The 25019-nt window shown below is 43.6% G+C and overlaps 2 protein-coding genes across 2 annotated transcripts; one reads left to right on the top strand and one right to left on the bottom strand.

Moving 5' to 3' along the window:
• Window positions 1–1899: 1899 nt before the first annotated feature.
• On the top strand, window positions 1900–10526 carry LOC308304078 (cationic amino acid transporter 2; the record flags this gene model as incomplete). The annotated part of the gene is made up of 11 exons (XM_080748637.1): window positions 1900–2269; window positions 3375–3530; window positions 3955–4120; window positions 4628–4773; window positions 6406–6628; window positions 7264–7400; window positions 7564–7666; window positions 7942–8075; window positions 8723–8889; window positions 9968–10076; window positions 10384–10526. The coding sequence occupies 11 exons, from the start codon at window positions 1900–1902 to the stop codon at window positions 10524–10526; spliced, it is 1854 nt and encodes a 617-aa protein (XP_080604763.1).
• A 1380-nt stretch (window positions 10527–11906) lies between these two features.
• Window positions 11907–13361, bottom strand: LOC308304077 (cytosolic Fe-S cluster assembly factor narfl-like; the record flags this gene model as incomplete). Its single annotated transcript, XM_080748636.1, has 1 exon — window positions 11907–13361. One exon carries the CDS (start codon window positions 13359–13361, stop codon window positions 11907–11909), a length of 1455 nt encoding a protein of 484 aa, XP_080604762.1.
• Between the last annotated feature and the right edge of the window lie 11658 nt (window positions 13362–25019).

Raw genomic sequence — 25019 nt, 5'->3', positions numbered from 1 at the left:
AAAGGACTAGGAGACACTCTGCAGGCGCCAGCCAACAAGGTAAGAGAGAATTACATACAGTAGCACAGGGTTTGGGTGCTGTATGTGGCACCCTAGGGTGCTGTGACGCAAGTCTAGGGGTGCCGCAGGATACTTGGATAATATTTGGAATTTATTGTATCACTTCAATTTAATAACTTAGACCCTCTGAGTGTGTTCTTTTTCAATCTACACTAAATCTCTTCACCACAAATAGCAGATACTGTTTATTTGCTCCCAGCGTGACATGCTGTGAGCTAGTAGATCTGCTATTTTTGGTGAATGTTCCTCCTATATTAGGGGTGATGGGGTTCAAGTGGTTAAACGTCAAGTATAGTCATTTTCGATCCGTCCAATATTGGATATTCTGTCAAGTTTTCCATGTATATCTTAGGGGGAAGTATTTACATATTCACTTACCGTTATATGACATAAATGTAAGGTACTGTATCAATGTGATTCAGGAGTGCCGTGGACGAAACATTTATTTACAGGGGTGACCAGAGTCAAGTGGCACCATCAGGCTGATTTTTGCTAAATACATTTTTGTACACTGCTCCTACTATTTTGCCCTAAAATCACGCAAAGCAGTACACAGTATCTCTAAAGTCATGTCATCAACATGGATCTGGCCCATTTCCCATATTCCCTCCTGATTGGCTACCATTGCCTTCTAAAGTTTGTGTATGCGACCTGACGGTCGCTTATCTCCCGATTTAGGGAGTCTTACTGGTATATAAAGACAAGATATAGGGTTTTGCAATATATACATTTTGTGTAGTGTACAGTTGTCTTTGTTATGGGCATTAACTACTTAATAATACTTATACCTCTTTTGAGGTCACATTCTAACCCAAGGTTATTGAGTTCTCCTCAGAAGGACTGGTCTGGGTTATTTGCTTATGTATATACAGACAAAATGTATCTTCACACTCTTATGTAAATGTATTGTATTCAATGTAAATTTCAAATCAGCATTTGATTTGATTTTCATTCGACATACTCAAATTCAAATGAAAAAGACTTGTTTGTTTGTATTTTAATGTATCGATTGATTGAAGTGTATGATACTTGAAGTTTTAAGCTATTATAAAATGCTTTATAATATGATTATATAAACAGATTATAATCATTCATACACGACTTTCATTATACGGCTTATAAGGCTTCATAATAATATGTTGTGATTATTGTACAGCAGTATTTATGAGAGTTTATATACACATTGTTATAAGCAGATAAGGCATTTAAAGTATGTTCATAATACATTATATTATGAGCTTCATAGAAAGTGTTTTTTTTTTTCAAAATGTTTAGTCTATAATGACATGCCCACAATATTGATTGATTATTAATCAATTATTTTATCAAATTATCACTATATTGTAAATAATGGATTAAATTGATTAGTTTGATTAACTGTTCAGGTGTTGTTGTTGAGCGCTGCTCCCGCAAGGAGCCAAGCGCTCCTACATCTGGCTTTGTCCGTTTGTCCTGAGAAAAGAGTCAACCAGGGTCACATTGCCAGAGCTTTCCTTAGTGAAATTAACTCATAACTAGAACTGCACTCTGTCGATGTGCCAACTTGCGTCTTGTGCACAAGTAGGCCATGTATATGGCCTACTTGTGTGCCAGCAGAGCGCACCACTGGCATCACCAGGAATGCTGGTTTCTCATTGGCTGATGACGTGAAATGTTGGTCCCTGATTGAGGCTACGGGCTTAAACACACACAGCTACCTACCTGCCTATTTACCTACAGTAACTACACACAGTACGCAGCCGAAGGCAGTACTTGCACGCTCTGCTGGTGCAAGTAAATAGCACCGCTCACTTCACACTGGGTGTGATTTTTTTGTTATAATGTGTTGTTGTGTGCAGGATGTCGGGTGCCAAGGTACTGCTGCTGCTGCGCAGCCTGACGCGCAGGAAGCCTCTGGAGCCGGAGGGGGAGGTGTCCAACTTCAAGCGCTGCCTGACCACCCTGGACCTGGTGGCCCTGGGGGTGGGCAGCACGCTGGGGGCGGGGGTCTACGTGCTGTCCGGGGAGGTGGCCCGGGGGGTGGCGGGGCCCAGCATCATCATCTCCTTCCTGGTGGCCGCCGTGGCGTCCGTCTTCGCCGGGCTGTGCTACGCCGAGTTCGGCGCCCGCGTCCCCAAGACGGGCTCGGCCTACCTGTACAGCTACGTGACCGTGGGCGAGATCTGGGCCTTCATCACCGGGTGGAACCTGCTGCTGTCCTATGTTATAGGTAGGATTGGCTTGGGCTAACTTGGGCATCATTCTCAACCCCACTCTTTCTTTCCTCCCCCATGTAAACCAGGTCACAAAAAGGCCTTCTTCCACCTCAAGAACATTGCCCGTCTCCGCCCCTCTCTGTCATTCTCTGCAGCTGAAACACTCATCCATGCTTTCATCACATCCCGCCTAGGCTATTTCAACAGTATCCTCCATGGCACCACCTCCAGTCCTCAATAAACTTCAATATGTCCAGAACTCTGCTGCCCGCCTGCTCACCAGTACCCGTTCAAGAGACCATATTCCTCTGTGACCTTCACTGGCTCCCAGTGAAACATAGAATCCACTTCAAATTACTCCTAAACACCTACAGTATAAGGCACTAAACAACCTCGCTCCTCCATACCTCTTTGATCTCCTGGATCCTTGCACCCTCCCGCTCCCTCAGGTCTGGTGACAAACCTTCTTGTTGTCCCCAAGACCAAATACCGTACCTGGGGTGACAGAGCTTTTGCTGCCCCAACCCAAAACAGACTCACCACCTGAGCGGTTATTGCATTCTCTAATTTGTTTTACAAAGGATAAGGTTAGAAAAAAGGTTAGGTTTAGGCATAGTTTTTACTGAGGTATACGTTTAGAAATAAGTTTAAGTTTAGGCATAGTTTTACTGAGGTTACGTTTGGGAATAAGCTTAGGTTTAGGCATAGTTTTACTGAGGTTACGTTTGGGAATAAGCTTAGGTTTAGGCATAGTTTTACTGAGGTTACGTTACTGAGGTTAAGTTTGAGAATAAGGTTAGGTTTACTGAGGTTATGTTAGGTTTAGGCATAGTTTGACTGAGGTTACGTTTAGGAATATCTGGTGGCGACCGTTCTGAGGATTTGACAAGAGGTGAGCTTGTTTTGGGGAGACCTATTCATAGGTAGGGTGTAGAACTTGCTACTGTCCTATGTCACCCAGGCAGAAAGTATCATGCATACTTTCTGCCTGGGTGCTCCCCTGTATGTCACCTGGAAAACTGCAGTTTCTCATGTCTTATGCACCTACAGTAAATTCTCCCATCACTTAGCCTGCTCTGTCTCTCTCTGTCTTTCGCTGTGTCTCTCTCTGTCTCTCAGGGACATCCAGTGTAGCCAGGGCGTGGACAGGAACATTTGACGACCTCATTGGCAGCGTGATCGCCAACTCCCTGGGCAGAGATGCTGCCATGGACCTACCAGGACTGGCACCTTACCCAGACTTCTTTGCAGCTGGACTCATAATGCTGCTGGCAGGCAAGTGGCAAGTGCCAGTGTGCCACAATGTATCATTCTTTTATGTGTACAAATGGACATAATAGTGATTGATTATTCAACAAAACTTTCAAATAAATGTTCATCTGTGTGTAATAGCTTTTTTAATATTTAATCATGTGATACATTTTATTCCTATTTTTACCTCGGCTAGGAAGGTGATTATGTTTTCGCCCCTGTGTGTCTGTCTGTCTCTGGCTATAAACAACCTAGCCTGGCAGAGTTATGCTCCAAGGAGCGCACCTTTTTCTAGTTAAATGATAATGATTGAAAATGTGAACACATTTCAGCGTGTAATTCAGCACAGCATCCGTTCTTAACTTTCTTGGGTTATATAGATGAGGTGGTTTTGTATTTCTATAATGTTATAACTGAGTCTCCTGATGTGATTCCTCCCTATATGTAGGCATTCTTGCATTCGGCGTCAAAGAGTCTGCCATCGTAAACAAGGTTTTCACAGCCATAAACATCGTGGTGTTGGTGTTTGTCATCATCGCTGGCTTCATAAAGGGAGACATTGACAACTGGTACATCAGTATGGAGGCTGTCCTGAACGGATCGTTATATTATGAGTATGAACTCTTCACTGTTTCTGTACAGACACACTTCCACTCCATTCACACACCGTGCTTCCCAAATTATTAGATAAGCTTAATGAGCAACATTGTTTTCTCAGTCAACAGTAAATATACCAACATACAGTATACATGTATACAGGGTATATGCACATTTCTAAAGTGGCAATTTTGGAAACTTTTTAATCAATCTACAGCTTGTAGTTTGGCTAGTTTGGCTATTTTATCAATATTTATCTGTGGAATATTTATCTGTGGAACAATACAATTCCAAGTGCTTGTTCACAATCACATATGATTGTTTTGGGAGGTTGCAGCCTGAATTAAGGTTTGGGAACCCTTCAGGTAACATATTTATAAAGCTGCCACACAGTGCAAACCGTAGCATTAATTTAACTCTGAGAGTGTATACAAATGTATCCCAGGGGTTAAATGTTTAAACACACAGTTAAATGAACACCTTGCTGTGTGTGCATGTAACCGATCACACTGATTCTATTCCAGAAACCAAACCTATCTGAATGAGACCACTGTCTACAGTGGTGACGTCGGTGAAGGAGGGTTCTTTCCTTTTGGAATAGAGGGAACGTTGGCGGGGGCGGCCACGTGCTTTTACGCTTTCGTTGGATTTGACTGCATTGCCACAACAGGTAAATGAAACAATGTTATTGTATTGTACCGCAACAGCTCTGCCAGTCTGTTTGATGAATTGAGTACAAACGACCCCAATGGAAACAAAGCTATAGTGCTTTCTTGGGTTTAAAATCCTCTTATAGCAGAACTTGTATTGAACTGTACTTTCCTGTGCTAGTTTTTTGCAAACTGCTAATAATAAAGTATTCAATCAATGAATCAGTCGAGCTTAGTTCTATTGGCATGGTGGGTTGTACGTCGGGTTGCGGAGTGGGAGAGCAGGGATCGATCCCAGGTCGCTGAGAATCATTACATGATCATGGCTTTTATTTTCTGGGCCTTTGCCCTTGAACACAGAAGACACAGCATGCGATTATTGTATGCTTAATTTAGTTTTGTGCTGAAAATCTTAGATCTACAACCCAACAATGTATCACACATGAACCTAGCAACTAACATTATGTTCCACCTGTCTAGTGCAACTAGTGTGGTAAGGCCTGACCAGTGCAACTTTGATTGATTGATTAATTGATCGAATACTTTATTACAAAGAAATGTAAACAGCATGAGGTACATTTGAGCTGAAAGGATCACACAAAAAAGTCCTCATGGACTTGTTTCCACTGTGGTCCATTGATTGATTGATTGATTGATTGAATACTTTATTAACAGTTTGCAGAGACAGGGAATACGGCACAAAATACAAGGTCTGCTAAAATGATTTTTCTAAGAAAGCCTATGGCTTGTTTCGATTGGGTCCGGTGTACTCAATTCATCCTATAAACTATAAACTAGTAGTAGTGTGGTAGTTAAGGCTACAGGGCATAAAACCACTCCAACACACCTGATTTCAGTCACTCAGTCACTCAGTCACTCAGTCGGTCAAAGACATTGGCGATGGAAAGGGCTGCTCTCGCTGTTGTGGTGCAGCAAAAAAGTGCCTATAAATGCCTACATGCTCACATGCTACAGTACACATGTTGACACGACACTAAACAATGGAGATAGATATGTGTTTAGATGATTCCTTACCAGTTTTTGTCACTTTAAACACCTTCCTTACTGTGTATATTTAATGTAAAGCTAAACAGGAAACTAAGTGTTGCAACAATACTGAACTCCAACAATGGTGTGGTGTGATGATGATCTACAATGTGTTTACTCAGGGGTGTCACAAGGGGAAGGAAAGTGGGACTGAGTTACTGGGGCCCAAGGTGGAGGGGCCCTAATAACTTTATCTATTGAAAAATAGCTGATATACAAGCTCACAGCGCGGCACCGAGTGCCGCGCTGCGAGCTTGTAGATCTGCTATTTTTGAAAAGTTGTGAAAATCTTTGAATATATGTATTTTTTAAGCGAACATTTCTAACTCAAATTTTGATTCTGGGGGTCCCTGGAACGAAATATTTTGAGATCAGGGTCCGTGGCCAAATACATCTTGGGGGTCCTTGACATAGGTTTCTTGCACATATTTTCACGATTTTTCAAAAATAGCAGATATACAAGCTCGCAGCGCGGCACTCGGTGCCGCGCTGTGAGCTTGTATATCTGCTATTTTTCAATAGTTAACATTCATGGGGGGCCCACAGTGAATCCTTGTACCCAGGGCCCAGAATTCGGTGTGACGCCCCTGTGTTTACTCTTCCAGGAGAGGAAGTGAAGAACCCTCAGAAGTCTATCCCTCTGGGTATCGTGGCCTCGCTTCTCATCTGCTTCCTGGCCTACTTTGGCGTGTCTGCCGCCCTGACCCTCATGATGCCCTACTATTTGCTCAGCGCCCACAGCCCGCTGCCCGTGGCTTTCTCCTACATCGGCTGGGGTCCCGCCAAATACGCCGTGGCCGTGGGATCGCTCTGTGCACTGTCAACAAGGTGTGGGATATCACGTGTAACAGGAGTGTGAGATTCAGCCGAGCTCTGAAAATTGTGATGAAGTGAGAATTTATAGTGACACTATAAAGAATTTATATACACACTATAGTCTCTCCACGTCTCCAGACAGACTGTTGACACACACAACATTCAAATGCTTCTGCCTAACAGTCCAGTATATCAGAAACGCGGAAAAGGAGTAGAAAATAAAGCGGATGTCCCACCTGACCTCCCCCTCATTTTCATTTCGCCTTTGCAGTCTTCTTGATAAGTCCAATACACAGATAGTGGAGGAAACCATGCAAGGCACCAACCTACATCGAGAGCAATTAGGGGTTGAGAGTCTTGCTCAAGGACACTTCGACACTAACTCTGGGAACCTTCCGGTTGCCAAACGGTCACTCTACCTATGTGCCACAAATCAAATGAGTTGAAACCTATGTAGCCGGCCGCTTTGAAGAAATGGACATTTTAAAATATAAGTGAATTTTCATGAATGGAAATTCAACACTGATGATATGTTCCTGTCAGAACTTTTGTGAGGTGCCATAACATTTGAAGTTTGTTCAGATACTACTATAGCCTACCTCTGCAACATCTTGGTAACACTGTGTATTTTGTATGTTTCGCCATAGCCTCTTGGGGGCGATGTTTCCCATGCCTCGTGTGCTCTTCGCCATGGCGAGGGATGGACTTCTCTTCAAGCCTCTCAGTCAAATGAGTGACAGGCAGAGTCCTGTCATTGCCACTCTGGTTTCTGGGGTTGTAGCAGGTAAAATACACTGATTAGTTCATGTTTCAGTGAAGTGGTTCTTATACACTCTCATATCAAGGACTCACACATGTATACTGTATGTATTTTGGCTGTGACCTTTGCAACTATCATGTGTTAATGCTGTGTACTGTACTGTACTGTACACTGTGTGTTCCTCCAGCTATCATGGCTCTACTGTTTGACCTGAAGGCCCTGGTCGACATGATGTCCATTGGAACTCTCTTTGCCTACACTCTTGTTGCAATATGTATCCTGATACTGAGGTACGCTTCTTTGAAGATATTCGTAAAATATTGGTTATATATTCACGTGTGATATATATACTATTCCATTGGCTATACCATAGACATACTGGAAGTCAATGGAGCTCTGATCGCACCAAAAACGTGACCAAATATGGAGTCATCGTACATCATAACTATGTCACAGATGATGGATGTCACAGGCTGGCCACGTGACGTCCGAGATTCACTTTTACACTTGATGCGTCCTTTACCAATGCCATCCAATGGTAGAATAACTACTGTCTTATTCACAGGTACGAAGCTGATCTAAGTGAAGACTCAAGCTTCAGCAAACCAGAGTCGTTCACTGTGACAGGGGTCGTGTTTCCTCCATCACAACCCACCGTTCGAACCTCATCCAACGTGACAATGTTGGCAGTTATAATCAGTACGAGATCTTCTTAACAACTTAATAACAGCCCGATTCCTGTGTATTCTGAGCAGTATCTACACCTAATGGAGACAGACAGCATTACACCATTTGTTAAGTAGACCATTAATTGTCACACAAATAATTGCGATTAACAATTGAATTGTGTTTACTTTTTGGCATTGAACATTGGAACAAATTAATACAAATTACATTTCTGCTTGCCTTTTAGGCTTCATAATCAAACAATTCAGAAGTTGGATAGGCCTATGACAAATAACTGAAATATACAAATAAATGACATATTTAATAACTTTATACTTATTAAAAAAGGTGAAAATAGCGGAAATAGATATAGCTACAACACATCACAAAAGCTACAACGCGCCACCAAGCTACAACGCGCCACCAAGCTACAACGCGCCACCAAGCTACAACGCGCCACCAAGCTACAACGCGTCACGTTGTAAGCTTGTAAATCAGCTATTCCTGCAATTTTAGGAAAATGTTTGATAATGTATGAATATTGATCAACATAGAAACAATTCTGATGATTGTGCAAAATAGTCACGATTATCCTAAGTAATTGCCATTAGGCGATAATAGATGATAATTGTGATAGGTCTAACCATATATACATGTGTGTACTACCTACCACCACCCAGTCCTGTTAGAGGTCCTCCTCAGCATCCTCATCAGCCAGGCCACAGCCTCCCTGCAGAGCCAGGAGTGGTGGAGTGTTCTGGGGGTCACCGTGCTCACAATGCTGCTGGTCCTCACCTCTCTGCTCGTCTGGAGACAACCTCAGAGCACCGCCATGGCTGCCTTCATGGTAGGTTTGTCATGACACCACCGGGTGTTCAACGTTTTCAGGCCAAAGACCCCTTTGTTGAGAGAAAGAGATGAAGCAGGGACCCCCACAACTTTTTCATAGATTCCAAATAGTTTCATCGTTTGACAACACAATCTGTGTATTTTGGATTCATGTCAATTTCTTTTTTCAGATATTTAACCACTTGAACCGTCAAGGCCTACTTGATAAAATTGACCTTTCACTCTGGACTTAGCTGAAAATAGCTGATCTACAAGCTCACAACGCCTCGCTGCGAGATCTGCTATTTTCGGCTAAAGTTCTAAATGAACACTAGTTCTTTATGAACACTAGAATATCAACAGGTTCTCACCCCTAATGCTTCATACAACCGACGCGATCTTAAATACACAGGGGTTCAAGTGGTTAATGTAAAAAAGGAGAAAAAAAAGTTTAGGAGTTTTCTTCACACAAAGATTAGGAGACCCCCCTGTAGTAACTCTGATGATCCCCAAATGGTCCCGGAACCCCTGTTGAAGACCCTTGTGCTAGATATTACTACATGTTAAATATCAAACAAGCATACCTGGTGTGAAGTGAGCGGTGCTGCAATTTATGAATCAATTTCATTAAGCGTCCCGCAAAGCTTGGCCAATGTGACCCTTGGCGTACAACAAACTTTGAGCGCTTTGTGTCAAGATGTAGGCCAGATGTAGGCTGCGTTTCAGAGCCCGGAGTGGGTGTACAACAAACTTTGAGCGTTTTGAGATAGCAAGTAGTAATCTACAACAATTCTATAATTCTTTCCTCATTGTTCAATATAGTTAGCTTCATGATAAGTATATGTTGTGGCACAAAATAAGAGTATATATATATAAGAGTATTGCAAATCCAAATTAAATGTCATATTCTGCCTGCTTCATTGGATGCACTCTACACTCATTGAAAGTGACAAAGCATTCCAGTTCATTCAGACAGACAACTGATGTTGAATTGAATACAAATACTTATTGAGCATAAATGTCTATGATTACATGTTTAAGCAATAACAACCATCCTTCCATGCACTATAGCAACATTTTGACATGTATTTCTTCAGGTTCCCCTTGTGCCCTTGCTTCCCATATTCAGCACCTTTGTAAACATCTACCTAATGGTTCAACTGGGCTCAGACACGTGGATCCGCTATGCCGTTTGGATGACAGTTGGTATGGAAGGACAATTATTATTATTATTATTATGATAATCATGAACGTGCATCAATTAAATGTGCAGAAGCATATTGTGTCGGCTGGAAACCTCATATCTCATTTTGTCGAAAAAGTAGCAGATCTAAAAGCTCGCTTTCGAGCTTGTATATCTGCTACTTTTGATGCTTTTGTGTGATTTTGTAGTATGATCTAATAGGGTGTTCATTATGAAAGAAACACAAAAGGTTAGAATAGTGGAGATAAGAGGTTTCTGCCAGACAGCGACGATGATATATCAAATAATGTAACTTTTCTTTTCCTACAGGTTTGCTCATCTACTTTTGTTACGGTGTCCAGCACAGCGTGCAAAAGCAAAGGATGCTGAATGCCCACAGTCAAGTCAACGTCCGAAGCATCAACGCAAACATGGAGCCAAAATTTGAGAATTTCACCTCGCCTGACATATGATAAATTTCACTACCACTAGTTCAGGAGTGGGTTGCCTACATCCAGTTTGTCGCTGGTAGGGTTTGGGATCCAATAGGATTTTATCAATTCCGGTCCAAATGGCCCTTACGGGTCCATTTGTACACTCTCAGAGTTATGGTGGTCCATGAAATGTAAAGGTTTGAGAACCACCGGTATTGTAATTGTACAGAAGACGTGAAGTCCACAACAATAATAACCAGCTCTGACAGTGTGATGAAAACCGGTTCCAGAAACGTCTCCAAATGTGATGGAACCGATTCCAGTTCCTCCGATTCCTCTGTTTCCGGATCCCAACCCTAGTCGCTGGTGCTGGACACACAGATTTCACTACCACTGACATAAATTATGACTCGGGTGTCTCACCCTCACAATATATGCACAAGGTCTATGTTCTATATCTGTTGCTATCTCATGTACGGTATATATATAGTATATCTGTTATTATATCTGATGCTATTTTAACTGTATCACTCCGTAGCCATTTTGTTCCGTAGCCAACTGTTCACCTCATGTAGGTATGTACCGGTATATTACAGACAGTATATATTTTACTATACTTATGTTCTTTCTTTCACCCCCTGCTTCTTCCCTTTACTGAAACATGCAAAGAGAGACCAAAAGCCAACTAAATTTCAATTTCAGCCGTGTTTTTACACCTATAAACCTTTGATGTGACAATAAAATTGAAACAAGTTGAGGATTTCATTACTCCTCAGTCCTGACACATGACAAGAGGATTTCAGAACAGAATGATTCTGTTTTTTGTTATGTTCACATTTGAACTATAACTATGTAATGAACGGTGTAGTCTGACATCTTATATTAAATTGCATGTATTGTATTAGATCCCACGGCCTGTTAATAAACCTTGTTAAATAAGGACTTGTGTGATCATATCAGTCCATATCAGTGCCTGGTCAGACATAGTCTCGCATAGCCAGACAACTATTCCACAATCTCTGAATGCTAGAGAATGGAACTACTCCTAAATCTGAGTAACGGAAGCTGGCTTTTCCATCATCCTCTGTTAAATTAAATATATATTTTAAAAATATACATTTTATTTTTGTATTTCCATTTCTACTATATATGCTTAGATGGTTTTGATTCATATTATAGGATAAATTCGACCATTGTTTGATCAGAAGCATTTGAAAATTGTGGGCGGTCTGTGACAGTCTGGCCACGCAAGACTAGGTCAGACATGATCTAGCAGATGAGGCGACACGAGAAGCATTGCGACATGATCTCTTTTTCTTTCTCTCAAACTATATTTTCAGAGAGTAACCTCTCAGATGAATGGATGCTGTTGGAGAACACAAAAGACGGCACAAATCCCTCTTCCCCTTTCCTTCTTCTCTACCACTTAATATTGAGCCCGGTGTTCGTCTTCTCCACAGCACGATACCGTGTGTGCAGCAGCTCTCTGGCTTTCTCCTCCCCTACACCGCGGAGCCACGAGCGGTAGAGCTCCTCCACGCGCGTGTCCTCCTCTGGCACCACCAGGGGGCGCTCTGCCCGGTACAGCCGCTCCACCTCCTGGATCAGGTCCTTGGCGTTCCGATCGGCCGACGGAATCAACTGCCCGCCGCCGTTCACGCAGCCCGAGGGACACGCCATGACCTCCACGAAATGGTAGGGCGACTTGCCCCTCTTCAGCTTCTGAACCAGGTTCTGAATGTTCCGGAATCCGTAAGCGGCCGCGAAGCGCAGCACGACCTCCCCGTCCTTCTCCAGGGTCACCTCCTGGAAGTCTTTGTTTTTGATGGTCTTGTACGCGAGCTCCTCGACCTCCACCCCAAACAGCTGCTTGGCAGCGTGGGTGAAGACGTGGTGGAGGTAGCCCCCCGAACCGCTCCCCGCGTGGCTCATCAAGTCCTCCCCGCGCACACCGCTGAGCATTTCGTCGAGCGGCGCCGGCTCCACGTCGTTAAGAGACGTTTTTTTCTCCTCCAGCAGCTTTAGAACCTCGCCTGAGCTGATGACACAGTCCACCTCGCGGGTCTCCTCCCCCGTCAGGTAGAAGTCTGGCCTGGAGGCCTCCAGCTTCTTGTCGTAGCAGGGCATCACCGTGACGTGGTAGATCTCACTCGGACTCAGCCCCCGCTGCGCCGCGAAGTAGCCTTTGACCAGCGAACCCATCATGTGCTGTGGTGAGCGGGTAGTGCTGATGTACGGCAGGATGAAGCTGCCATGGGTCTTCTCGGCGTAGCAGACCCAACCGGGGCAGGCAGACGTCAACATGGGCAGGGGGGCCTTCTGGTTGTCGTCCTCGTCGTCCTTCCTCTGGAAGCGCCGCATGAACTCCCTCTGGCTCTCCAGCAGGCTGAACGTCCGGCCGAAGCCGGCGTCGAACACGTGGTGAACCCCCAGGCCTTTGAGGAAGGATGCCAGCCTTCTGCCCGCCTCGCCGCTGCTGCTCAGGCCGTAGTGAGCGGCCAGGGAGGCCCTGGACTGTGGTGACACAGACACCACCACCACCGGCTTGTCTGTGGCGTTGTTGTTGCGCTGCAGCACCCGGAGGATCTCCTCGTGGCTCTGTTGGGCGATGAGGACGCTCTCGGCGGAGGTGACGCAGCCGCTGCAGGCCAGGCAGTCGTCCAGCGTGATCCTCGCTTTCTCTAGCCTCTGCCTCGTGCCGTCCTGTTCCACTTGGAAATAGCTGCCGTCCTCAACCTGGATCCTGGCCACGGATCTGCCCGGTTTCCGCTCTAGTTTAACGGGTTTGACGCATTCCTGAGAGGGAGCGATGAAGTCGTCAAGGTCGGTCAGTTGCAGCACACTGCTGAAGTGGGACGCCAAGTGGGACGACATTTTCGGTCCTAGAGCCGTACAGTGTACTGTTTAATCACTTGTGTGTTGTGAGACCTATTAGTCTGATGAAACCATTAAAACCACAAACTATCTCAACCGTCTAATGGACGGTTGAGGCACGTGGACCATCTCTGCAGTGCCATCATCATGATCATGTCATCATCATGTCTTTTGTGTAAAGGGAAATTTACAAAGAATGAAATATGTTGCGTGCCACTTATACTGGTTTATTATGGGCTCGCTTAAAGCGAGCAACCGTATGTTATCTTCATTATTTATCTATCAAGTTCTCCTCAAAATGACGTAAGACATCTATCAGTCAAGTTCTCCTCAAAATGACGTAAGACATCTATCAGTCAAGTTCTCCTCAAAATGACGTATGACATCTATCAGTCAAGTTCTCCTCAACAGTACAAAGGCGGGGCCCTTAGCCAATGAGGTGCAGCCAAAGGGTAGATTTTTGTGCCCATACATGGTGTTACATGCAAGCCCACACTGTTTTGTAGGAACAGTATTTCTAGTTATTATATTGATACAGTGACAAACGAGTTGGGAGGTTTTGGGGTTCTCCATATATAGTATGGGCAAGTTTTTAAACCAATCAGCTTGGTGGGATACCTCTCCCAAGTGGATTGGTCTCAAGTAGACAAATTTAATCAGACTCTATCACCTGGGAGAAAGACCAGACCTGGACAACAGTGCACGCTTGCTCACACGCGCACGCACGTACGCACGCACACACACACACACACACACACACACACACACACACACACACACACACACACACACACACACACACACACACACACACACACACACACACACACACACACACACACACACACACATAGAGAGTGAATCAAAGTATGATGTATGAACCTTCACCCAGACAACTATTATGTCAAGGCACGGTTCATGAACGGTTTTGTATTTCTATATACTGAATATAAATATATATTAGCCTATATATAAACATGCCACAGGCTGCCTTTATACTATCTAATAGTACAACAATCACTTATACACTATTGCAAATGAAGAGATCACGTAACAACGTGGAGAGATTTCAGGTGTGATGGTGTTGTTGCCTTTGATTTGTAACTTAAACGTTTGGCAGGTTTGAAGTTTGAGAGTGCATCACGCTCTCTTCAGAATGAGTATGTTTACTGTTCATATCATATAGGCCTAGTGTAAATGTATTGAAGGTTTGCATATATATTTAAATATTTCCAAAAATAGAAAACCAAGACAGGGTCTCAGCGGGAGGGCAGCGGGGGTGACGTCAGGACTTCGGTACTCTACGTATGTGTATATTTTAGCAATTGACCTTGAATATGACTTTTGACCAAAGTTCCTCCTTGAGTTGAGTCCAAGTGGAAGTTGTGGCCAGATGCACCCGCGTCACGGTTACTGATGTTAGGTTTAGGGTTAGAGTTAGGCATAGTTTTACTGAGGTTAGGATTAGGGTTTGGTGGTCGATCCAAAGGGTGTTCGACCCAATGACATTACCTTATACCTGAACTTATTAGCCATATTTCAACTAGCCGATCTGCATTGACCCGTTGTGAGCTTGTAGATCAGCTATTTGAACTTTGTTTTAAATGTTTTTCAAAATAGTAAAAGAATGGCAAAAAGGTTTAGGGATAAGGGGTAAGGCGGCGTGCAGGATAGCTTATTTTGCAGGCATAAGAAAGGGTGAGAGGCGGGGGCAGACCTGAGGGTCCCTGAGGGTCACAGTGACCCTGACCTTTGGTCACTAACCCAGTTTCTCAAACTTTTAAATTCCAAGGTCATCCCTTAACTCTGACAGGACAAATGGAACAAAATGGACCCAAACGGGTCTATTTGGTTCCATTTGTATACTGTCAGAGTTACAGACTTGTAAGAGTCAATTTAGACCTTCCTAAAGGAACCCACAGAGTCATTGGCAACCATTTTGAGAAACACTGTACTAACCTAATCTAATGTGTCCCAGTAGCTCAGTCGGTAGAGCACGGGCTAGAGTAGCATGGTAATCTAGTCCCAGACAGTAGCTCAGTCTGTAGAGCATGGGCTAGAGTAGCATGGTAATCTAGTCCCAGACAGTAGCTCAGTCTGTAGAGCACGGGCTAGAGTAGCATGGCTTGGGCAAGACATGCAGAACGAGAGCTGGTAGGTGTCGCTCCCCACCTCAACGCTCCATCTCCCAGGGGTAGAAGAAAAGGGGAGAGACTCTCATAATGCCTCTAGCTATGGCTGTCACTGGCAGAGGCATACAAATGCAAAAGAAACACAAAAAAACACACAGAAATTAAATGATAATGAAAACGATAAAGAAAGGATAATGCCACGTATGCCCCATGAGCCTTTTGTTATTCCTTCCTAGCACACGGTGTATGACATGATGACATCAGTCATCTTGGGTGGGCACAGGTTGTTGCCTGATTCCATTGACATCCATTATTAGAACATTAATAAAGTTAAATACTTCAAAAAATATAAAATACAGGAGACTATATTAAGTTGGCAGTGTGCAGGTGGACAACTAGCTCCTCGGGAACCTAATATATTGGAAATGACAATATAATAGCCTTTGAATTTATACATGGATAATATGGGCAGCTATTTTCATTATTAAAAACAAAATGAATTAACAAAAAAATACAAAAAAAAGAAAACTCCTCGCCAGTAAGGGGCCCACTTGTTGTTAAATCCTGCACATGGGTTTACATAACCCAAAAGCCCTAGCTAATTATTAGTCTGCGCGACGGTTGCGTCGACTAGACCTTCGGACACTAACTACAACAGGACCAGCAACAGGACTTCGAACAACAGGACTCCGAATGGCAGCGCTCCGACCAGGAGATTCTCCACGGTTGGGAGTTTCCCCACGGCTTGGAGATTCTCCAGGGTGTGGAGATTCTCCACGGCCGGGAGATTCTCCACTTCTATAGATACTCTTATTGTCTCGTTGCACTACTGAACTCTCTCGTTGCACTGGACTTTCTCGTTTCGCTGCGCTCCCTCGTTGCACGCTGTCGGACACCAGAGATTGCACGTTGTGAATGGCCCCAGTTACTGTAGACTCCATCCTCTCAACATTCTTTTGAAGGATGCTGATCTGATTCTCGATCTTCTTCCACAAGCAAAATGTCGCCGTCATCACACCGACACCGATGGCGAACATTAACTGAATGATTATCATCATCTGGACAGTTTCTTATCTCCGGATTCCACTGGGATTCAACTTTTAGATATGATTAAGTTTGCTGTTCAGCCGAGCTTATATACACACGCTCACTCTCTTACACAAAGGTCTACGTCACACAAACAGGAAGCAGTGCTGTGATTGGACAGTTTTCAGACATACAGTACAAATATGGGCAGAGGATCGTGTCGTAACTGTCTCTTTCACCAAGTCTGCTCAGAGTCACCTGTGACTTAATTCACCCCTTGTTTTGTGGATTTCCGATAACAAACACTGTCATTACACCTTTGTAAAACAGAATCCTTAAGCCCATGACCCACACAATTCCAACACACTTTGCTAGTTTGGGAGGGCTCAGGGATGTGAAGGCACACAGGGCCTTTGCCAGAGTTCTCTCAAGAACAGCGTAACTGAGCTTGAGGTACAACTGAGCCCCAGTTACAACTGAGCTCAAGTGAAAAGGATCGACCTTTTCTTTGACGAACTCTAGCCAGATTGCCATTATACTAATATGATATGAGTGTCTCTTGCAGTGCTGTTTGGAGGGGGGAGTTGGAAGTAATCAGGAGAATAGGAGGCACCTGGCTACTGTCTTCGCGTGCTGTTCTTCCTCTTTTTTCCACCTGGGCCACATGCATGGCCACACAGAGAAGTTGTGGTTCCCTTCTTTCTTTGTTATTTGGCCTGCTTCCTTGTTTGTGTATATTTGTTATTATTACGCTTGTAAATAAAATCACTCAAGTTTTAGTTAAAACACTCTCTGGTTTCCCAATTTGTTGTGGCCAAGAGCCAGGCCATAACAGGGAGGAGAAGGGGAAGAAAGCCACGGAGGAGGAGGAGGTGCAGGGGTTGAAGCTCGTCCTAGAGGAGAGCCGGGAGGAGGCGCGGCAGGCAGAGGAGCAGCTCTCCTCCCTGGTCAGCAAGCTGAGGGAGAGAGAGGAGAGCGGCCGTGTCCTGAGCCAGAGAGAGGTGGAGGTGCGTTTTATTGCATTCATCAAATGAATTCTGCTTTACAATAGTAGCTGTATTTGAGGCAGTGACAGTAGAATTGTAAAATAATGTTAGATTTGCTAACTCTGCTGTGTATTAATATATTCAGGAATCAGGATACCTATCAGAGCATAACATAAGACCAGTGGACCAGCGAGCCGGGCAGCAACCAGGAGCCTGGGAGGGGGAGGGAAAATTAGGGAGATGTTGAAGACCAGGTTTGCTGTGGCTTTCTGGGTTCATTTGGAGGGGTTTAAAGCTGATATAAGTTTCACCTTGCACCTACTTTCACCTTATTCACTTAAGACCATTATTTTCATTGCAGGAGTCCATCTTTTGATACATTTTCCTTAATCTGTAAAATGAAGTTAAAGGACAACTTTGTTTTTTTACAACAAGGGTTCATATTTTAGATTGTAATTAGGGAAAAGAAAAAGTGAGTGTTAAAATGTTTTCATTTGCTTCGTTTTATTGTTTTATCGTGTTTACCGTGCTAAAATGTGGGGCATGCGTACAAGTGGCTAAATATGTCTTTTTAGACACAATAGGCCAGCAGTTTCTTTATTGCTATTTACAGTAACACTTCTAGCCCCCATAAGTCACATCTAACCATGAAAGGTTGCGTTGTATCTTGGGAATGGGCTTATTCTGTGTAAAATGACATATTTAGCCACGCATGCCCCCAACCACTGAAATAAGAATCTCTAAAAAAATAGAAAAAAGTAAATTAAATCATTTTAACACTCATCTTTTATATTCTTTAATTACAATCTAAAATATGAACCCTTGTTGTAAAAAACTAAAGTTGTCCTTTAAGCGACATGAAGCCGATTTTAGCTAAACAAATATTTTTGGACACTGCTCCTTCAGACATTGCCCAAAAATCACGCAAAGAGGTAAACCGTATCTCTAAAGTCATGTCATCAACATGGATCTGTCCCATTTCCCATATTCCTGATTGGCTACGATTGCCTTCTAAAGTTTGTGTATGCGACCTGATGGATTAGGGAGTCTTACTGGTACAATGTTCATATATTATATTGTTTTATGTGAGTTATCTTTTCATTGTAACCTCAGAGTACTATCAGACTCGATGATACAGCTGTAAAAAGATTTGTAACATGAAATGATTGTGTTGTGAAGAAAGGTTTGTCGTGTGTGTTTGGGGGTCCACTCAGTGTCCCTATGGGCTGCTGTTCCGACTAGCGTCGGCAGGTTAGCTACTCGTCATGGTTACTGAGGTTAAGTTTAGGGGTAGAGTTAGGGTTAGTTTTAGTGTCGGAATACCGGCCCGTCGGCACACTGATGCGGACCCGTGTGTTTGTCACAGTGTGTTTACCTGGGAGTGACATTATTACGTGCTGTCATAATTCCACTCCCCCTCTATTAATATTGGAAAGCATTAAACGCAAACTCCGGTTTAACATCAATCAGCTCAAGTTTTCAATAAACCCTTTTGTAAATCCCGCCCCATTCTGCCCTGTTACTATGATGGGACATTAACCCTGGGCAGATTGTTTTTATAGTGGAAGTGGATGGGATTTTTTTCCCCTTCATAGCCTCATTACAGCTATATAAAGTACCAAAGGAAAAACACCTAGGTGATATTAATAAAAAGGGAAGACAAAGGTACAGTAGTTACATTGCAAAACAGGGGGTTTACCCGAAAATATATGTTTTAATGTGTTTAATCCCAGTGGGACAGAATCCTCTTTGCAGATTCTTTTATAGTGGAAGTGGATGGGATTTTTTTTCCCTTCATAGCCTCATTACAGCTATATAAAGTACCACAAAAAACACATCTACGTGATATTAATAAAAAGGGAAGAAAAAGGTACAGTAATTACATAGCAAAACAGTAGTTTTCCCCCGAAAAATAAATGTTTTAATTAGTTTAATCCTCTGGATCAGAGATAGAAAGAGAAGCGCATTGCATCTTGGGTACTAGGAAGAGGACAGAGAGAATGTTTCTCCTCACATAATAGGCTGGCTTTTCGTAATTCTGCCCATTTAAATTATATGTACCCAATCGTGACTCTTAGACCATTGATAAGGTACATGTGAACTAGTTTGTTGAAGCTTATTCGTTATGATGAGCGAGATCGCTTGACGCTTGCCGTCGCTATCACCGTACCGGCCGATCTCCGTGTCGCGCACTGCGGACAGTTTTTGAAAGCCTGAAGCAACATTCTCCACTGCACAAACTCCACCCCCGATAGCAAAAAGTGAATGTTTTTTTCTGGTTGGCCAGTCAGGGAGTCTCAGGGACCAATCAGAAGGCTGACAAACGGTCTATTGTCCAATCTGTCGCTTCACTCACTTTATTCAAGTCAGTATTTACGGCCCTCTGGAACGACCATCATTTCGACCGGAGGGTTAGCGACTCACTCCACGGAGGTTAGGGTGAGGGTTAGAGTCGGGTGTCGAAAAGATGACATGTAGTAACAGCGACACGCTCCCACAGTGTGCGCGCACACACACACACACACACACACACACACACACACACACACACACACACACACACACACACACACACACACACACACACACACACACACAGGTAAGAGGTGTGCTCAGAGGTTCAGAACTTCAGAAGTGCAGACAGCAACTGGCCCTCAGGCAGAGTGGTGGTTGACAGGGGCGGGCCGTTCTGCATTCCTCCAATGACTGCTGTGTCTCATCACCAACTGATAAAAACGACAATAATTGCGACCATAGGTCGCAGTTAACTATGAAAACCGGCACATCTTGTCTGTAGAGTAGTAACGCCTCAATTTTGTTGACATTGTGACATCACGCGACATCACGTGACATCATCTCATCAAATATCAAACCCTGGATATCCATACATGGAGATGACTGGATCATCACCTAGATCTCCATATAGGACTATGTACAGTAGCTGACATCTACATCTGATTCCCAAATAGGGCAACCACACTAATATTATCCCTTTATGCCCCTAAAAGGGGACAAGGACTGAGAGACAGATACTGACACGCACAAACACATGTCTGGGGTCTCACAGCACACGGTTGGTTCTACAGACTCCAACTTTCGCACACGGATAGCTCAGATTTTTGCCTGTGTTCTTAGCTGCTTCCCCTGCCCTTACTGTACTTGCACAATGTACAGTTGTACGAAACGTTGTATGAAACTTTTTTTTTTGTAGAACCGCCGATCCAGCCTATATGCCCATATCTCCATATACACGGATCTCCATATATGGGTATCAGGCTGATACCCATATATGGAGGGATCTCCATATATAGGTAACTGGTCCGATATATATATTAATAATGAATTCCGTCCTGTGGAATTCCGTCCTGCGCAACCTCGCCCTCTGTGCGACCCCGCCCTTTAGAGCGAGGTTGCTTTTCGCCCTTAGGCTTCTTACTTGTAATAATAGATTTTTTTTTTATATTGCACTGTGCATTTGAAACAAAGTGCTTACAGTACAGTATAAAAAGTACCGTATGCATAGAAACAAACATTTATTTAAAAAGGAAAGTATTTTAGTCATGCATCTCTCTGGAAAGCATGAACAGACAGACAGTGGTCTGGAGCTGTTCTGAGTTGACCTGGTCTGGGAGTGAGTTCCACTGCAGAGAGGTGGTTAGTGTTCCCAGAGCAAAGGTTGCGAGTGGAGGTTTGTGGCTTGAGCAGTTCCTTCAGGTAAGGGTTGGACATTTTGGTGTTGTTACTTTTCTTATACTTGTACTTTCTTACAATTACTTTATTATTATACTTTATTATACTACTACTGCTGTTAACTGTGATGCTGTATATATTCATTCGTTTTTTGCTTTTAGACACTCACTCGTAAATTGTATTAAATTTTATGTAAACGCCGGTGAGGTCCTCATATAAGAAGCCCTCCCAGGGCTGTCATCGTATATGTTATGTGATTATCAATCAATCAATCAACCAATCAAGTTTTATTTATATAGCACAATTCAGACAACGGGTGCAGTTCCATGTGCTTCAAAGGAAAAAGGTTCAAGACTTTAAAGAAGGCAAAACCAAAAAAGCAATAAATAAATACACAAATAAATAAATAAATAAAAGCAAAGATGTATGTAAAATACATAGAAAGGCAATTTAATATAATTGAAATAGAATAAAACATTATGAAAGCGACGCGTTGTGAGCTTGCAGATGTGCTATTTTCACTACTTCTTAAATGGATGGATGAGTTATGTTTGGGTGGGGTCCCTGGAACAAGATACTTTGAGATGGGGGTCCTCGGATGAATAAATTCATAACATTTCCTTGACCTGAAACAGTTTGAGAACCACTGATATATTATTATTATTATTACTATTATTATTATTATTATTATTATTAGTGTAATTATTACCCATATATATATTTTTTTTTAAGGAAAGCTCTTTAGGATTTAGAAGATATTCTTTTGTAGACTTGGCTTCAGGTCTTAAGGGATAGGTCACCCCAAAATGACTTTCTTCTATCGATTGCTCACCCTTGCTCACCCCATGGAAACTTGAATACATGGATACATTTTAGTTTTTGTCGCTTTCCCAGGCCAATAATTTGAGGAGGCTCTTTGTGTCTAGGGAACAAAGCAGGCTTTTTGTGTCTCCAGTTTCCAGAGATTGTGCATTACATTCACCCATTCACACACACCCATGCAGAAACCATGCAAGGAGGCACTAACCTGCTCACCGGGAGCAACTAGGGGTTCAGAGTCTTGCTCAAGGACACTTTGAAACTAACTCTGGGGAAACTAGCTCCGGGATCAAACTGGGAACCCTTCGGGGACCCTCCCTGTTCTAAGATGGCAATTATACTCTACCCCTGAGCCACTGCTGCTGCTGGTCATCAAATGATCGGCTTAATTGTGACAAAGGGCTTAGGAATGTGACAAAAACTAATCAATATCCATGAATTCAAGTCTGACAGAGACGCCATGACTCCAGGTCAAAGGTCAACTCTACAGCACTTGAGCAGTCAACAAGCACGCTGGCCTACCGGTCCAGGGACATACCACATAGGCTGGCCTCGGAGGCAGCGGTGGGAAAAAGTACTCCCATTGTAGTCAGGGGCGTCACAAGGGGTAGGAAAGTGGGACTGAGTTACCAGGGCCCAAGGTGGAGGGGCCCTATAGTAACTTTGGCTATTGAAAAATAGCAGATATACAAGCTCACAGCGCGGCACCGAGTGCCGCGCTGCGAGCTTGTAGATCTGCTATTTTTGAAAAGTCGTAAAAATGTGCGCAAATCTTTGAATATGTATTTTTTAAGCGAACATTTGTAACTCAAATTTTGCTTCCGGGGAGGGGTCCCTGGAACTAAATATTTTGAGATGGGGGTCTAGCTGTGGCCAAATACATATCATCTTGGGGGTCCTTCACATGAAAACGTTTGAGCATCACTGACATGGAAACATAGGTTTCTTGGCACACATTTTCACGATTTTTCAAAAATAGCAGATCTACAAGCTCGCAACGCGGCACTCGGTGCCGCGCTGTGAGCTTGTATATCTGCTATTTTTCAATGGTTAACATTCATGGGGGGCCCGCAGTGAATCCTTGTACCCAGGGCCCAGAATTTGGTGTGACGCCCCTGATTGTAGTGCCCAATGTCCAATACTCTGCATACTACAGGTTGCCGAGGGAGTTCTGACATGTGCTCATAATAACTGTCCGAACGTCCAAACAGTCCAAACGTTTCCTTGTGGGCATAAATTATAATATTTATTTATTAGGCTAAAGGCCCTTTCCCACTGGGCGCGATAACGATCCACACCACAACGATAAAGCTGTGATGTGAATGCCAACATATCTTTATTGTTATTATCTTAATTGTTGTCACGCCCAGTGGGAAAGAGCCATTAAGTCCTATACTTTGACATACAATAAATAAGTAAATAAATTAACAATCAAGCACTACAACAGACCACAGCTCCTGAACACAGTCACAAACTGTTTGCCTCTGCCACTGGCAACACCCTGAGGCTGATTACAGAGAGTGTTTAAATACCTAGGTAATTTGCGCGTGACCATGCCTTTCACTTGGTGACATCACCAAAGTAACATAATGGCTAAAATGTCTCTTAAACCCATGTTTTACTTAAGTACAAGTATCAATAGCTGCGGTGATGCAGAAACACTCTGTTAGGGCACGGTCTGTTAGGGCATGGTCACACCATCACTAGTACAGTACATGCTGAAATACTAAAATATCTAAAAAAACAGATTGAACACAAAAGATAACTCAGGATTGTGTTGATCGTGTCCCAAACAACAATAAAACCAGTAAGACTCCCTAATCGGGAGATAAGCGACCGTAGGCCGCTTATCTCCACAAATAGGGCAAAAATTTGTTTTTCCAAAATCTTCCTGATCCATGTTGATGAGATGAGTGTAGACATGCTGTGTAGTGATTTTCGTGATTTTAGGGCAAAATCTGTAGGAGCAGTGTCCAAAAATGTGTTTTTAAAAATCGGCCTGAAGGTGGCGCTATATGGAACAGATACATGTTGATGGGATGAGTGTAGACATACTGTGTAGCGATTTGCATACTCTTAGGGCAAAAACTGTAGGAGCAGTGTCCAAAAATGTGTTTGAAAAATCGGCCTGAAGGTGGCGCTAGAAGAGGGGCATGTGAGAAATGAGGGGTGGGGTCTCCGCGTTGCCTTGGCGGACGAATAGGTACCGGCCCCGGCTCTCCCGGACGCTCCTAGCCCGAGTTACGGCATTTTATGTGAGCTGCAGTGGAGGGGGTCCTCCACTGGGGGCGCCACCACTTTTGCATCCGTTCTGGAGCACCAGGAGTGGGTGGTCCCCAGGAATTCCCCGTGAGCAGCCCCGTTGGGGTGGTCATTTGGTCATTTTTGCACATTTGGTCATTTTTTACACCTGGGGGTCCCCGAGGGACCTGGGGGTCCCTGGAGCTCCGGGGGTCCTTGGAGGTTGTAGTTTGCCAGGTAAGGAGTGTGTGTGCAAAATGTGGCATGGATGGGTGCAACGGTTGTGGAGATATGAGCAGGGCAAAAGTGTGACGTGTGACGTCTGAGTCACGGAGGGACATTTTTTTACACCTGGGGGTCCCCCAGGGACCTGGGGGTCCCTGGAGCTCCGGGGGTCCTTGGAGGTTGTAGTTTGGCAGGTAAGGAGTGTGTGTGCAAAATTTGGCATGGATGGGGGCAACGGTTGTGGAGATATGAGCAGGGCAAAAGTGACGGACAGCCGGTGGAGGTTTTGGTAGTAAATGCGACCTATGGTCGCAATAAGATAGGGTTGTCCCAGAGGTGAAGTTGCCCTTTAAGTAGGCCTACAGTACCTTACAGTACTTGAATATATATATACATATAACTTGAATATAATTACTTTACACCTTACAAATCTTTATTTAAGTAGGCCTACTGTTACATTCCACCTCTGGCCTCAGGGAACACATTAATGATGCTGTCTGTCACAGACTAGCTTTGGGGAAACTTTTAAGTTCACTTAA

Source organism: Nannobrachium achirus, assembly GCF_963921795.1.
Source record: "Nannobrachium achirus genome assembly, chromosome: 19".
Taxonomy (NCBI): domain Eukaryota; kingdom Metazoa; phylum Chordata; class Actinopteri; order Myctophiformes; family Myctophidae; genus Nannobrachium; species Nannobrachium achirus.
This window is presented reverse-complemented; position numbering and strand designations above follow the sequence as displayed.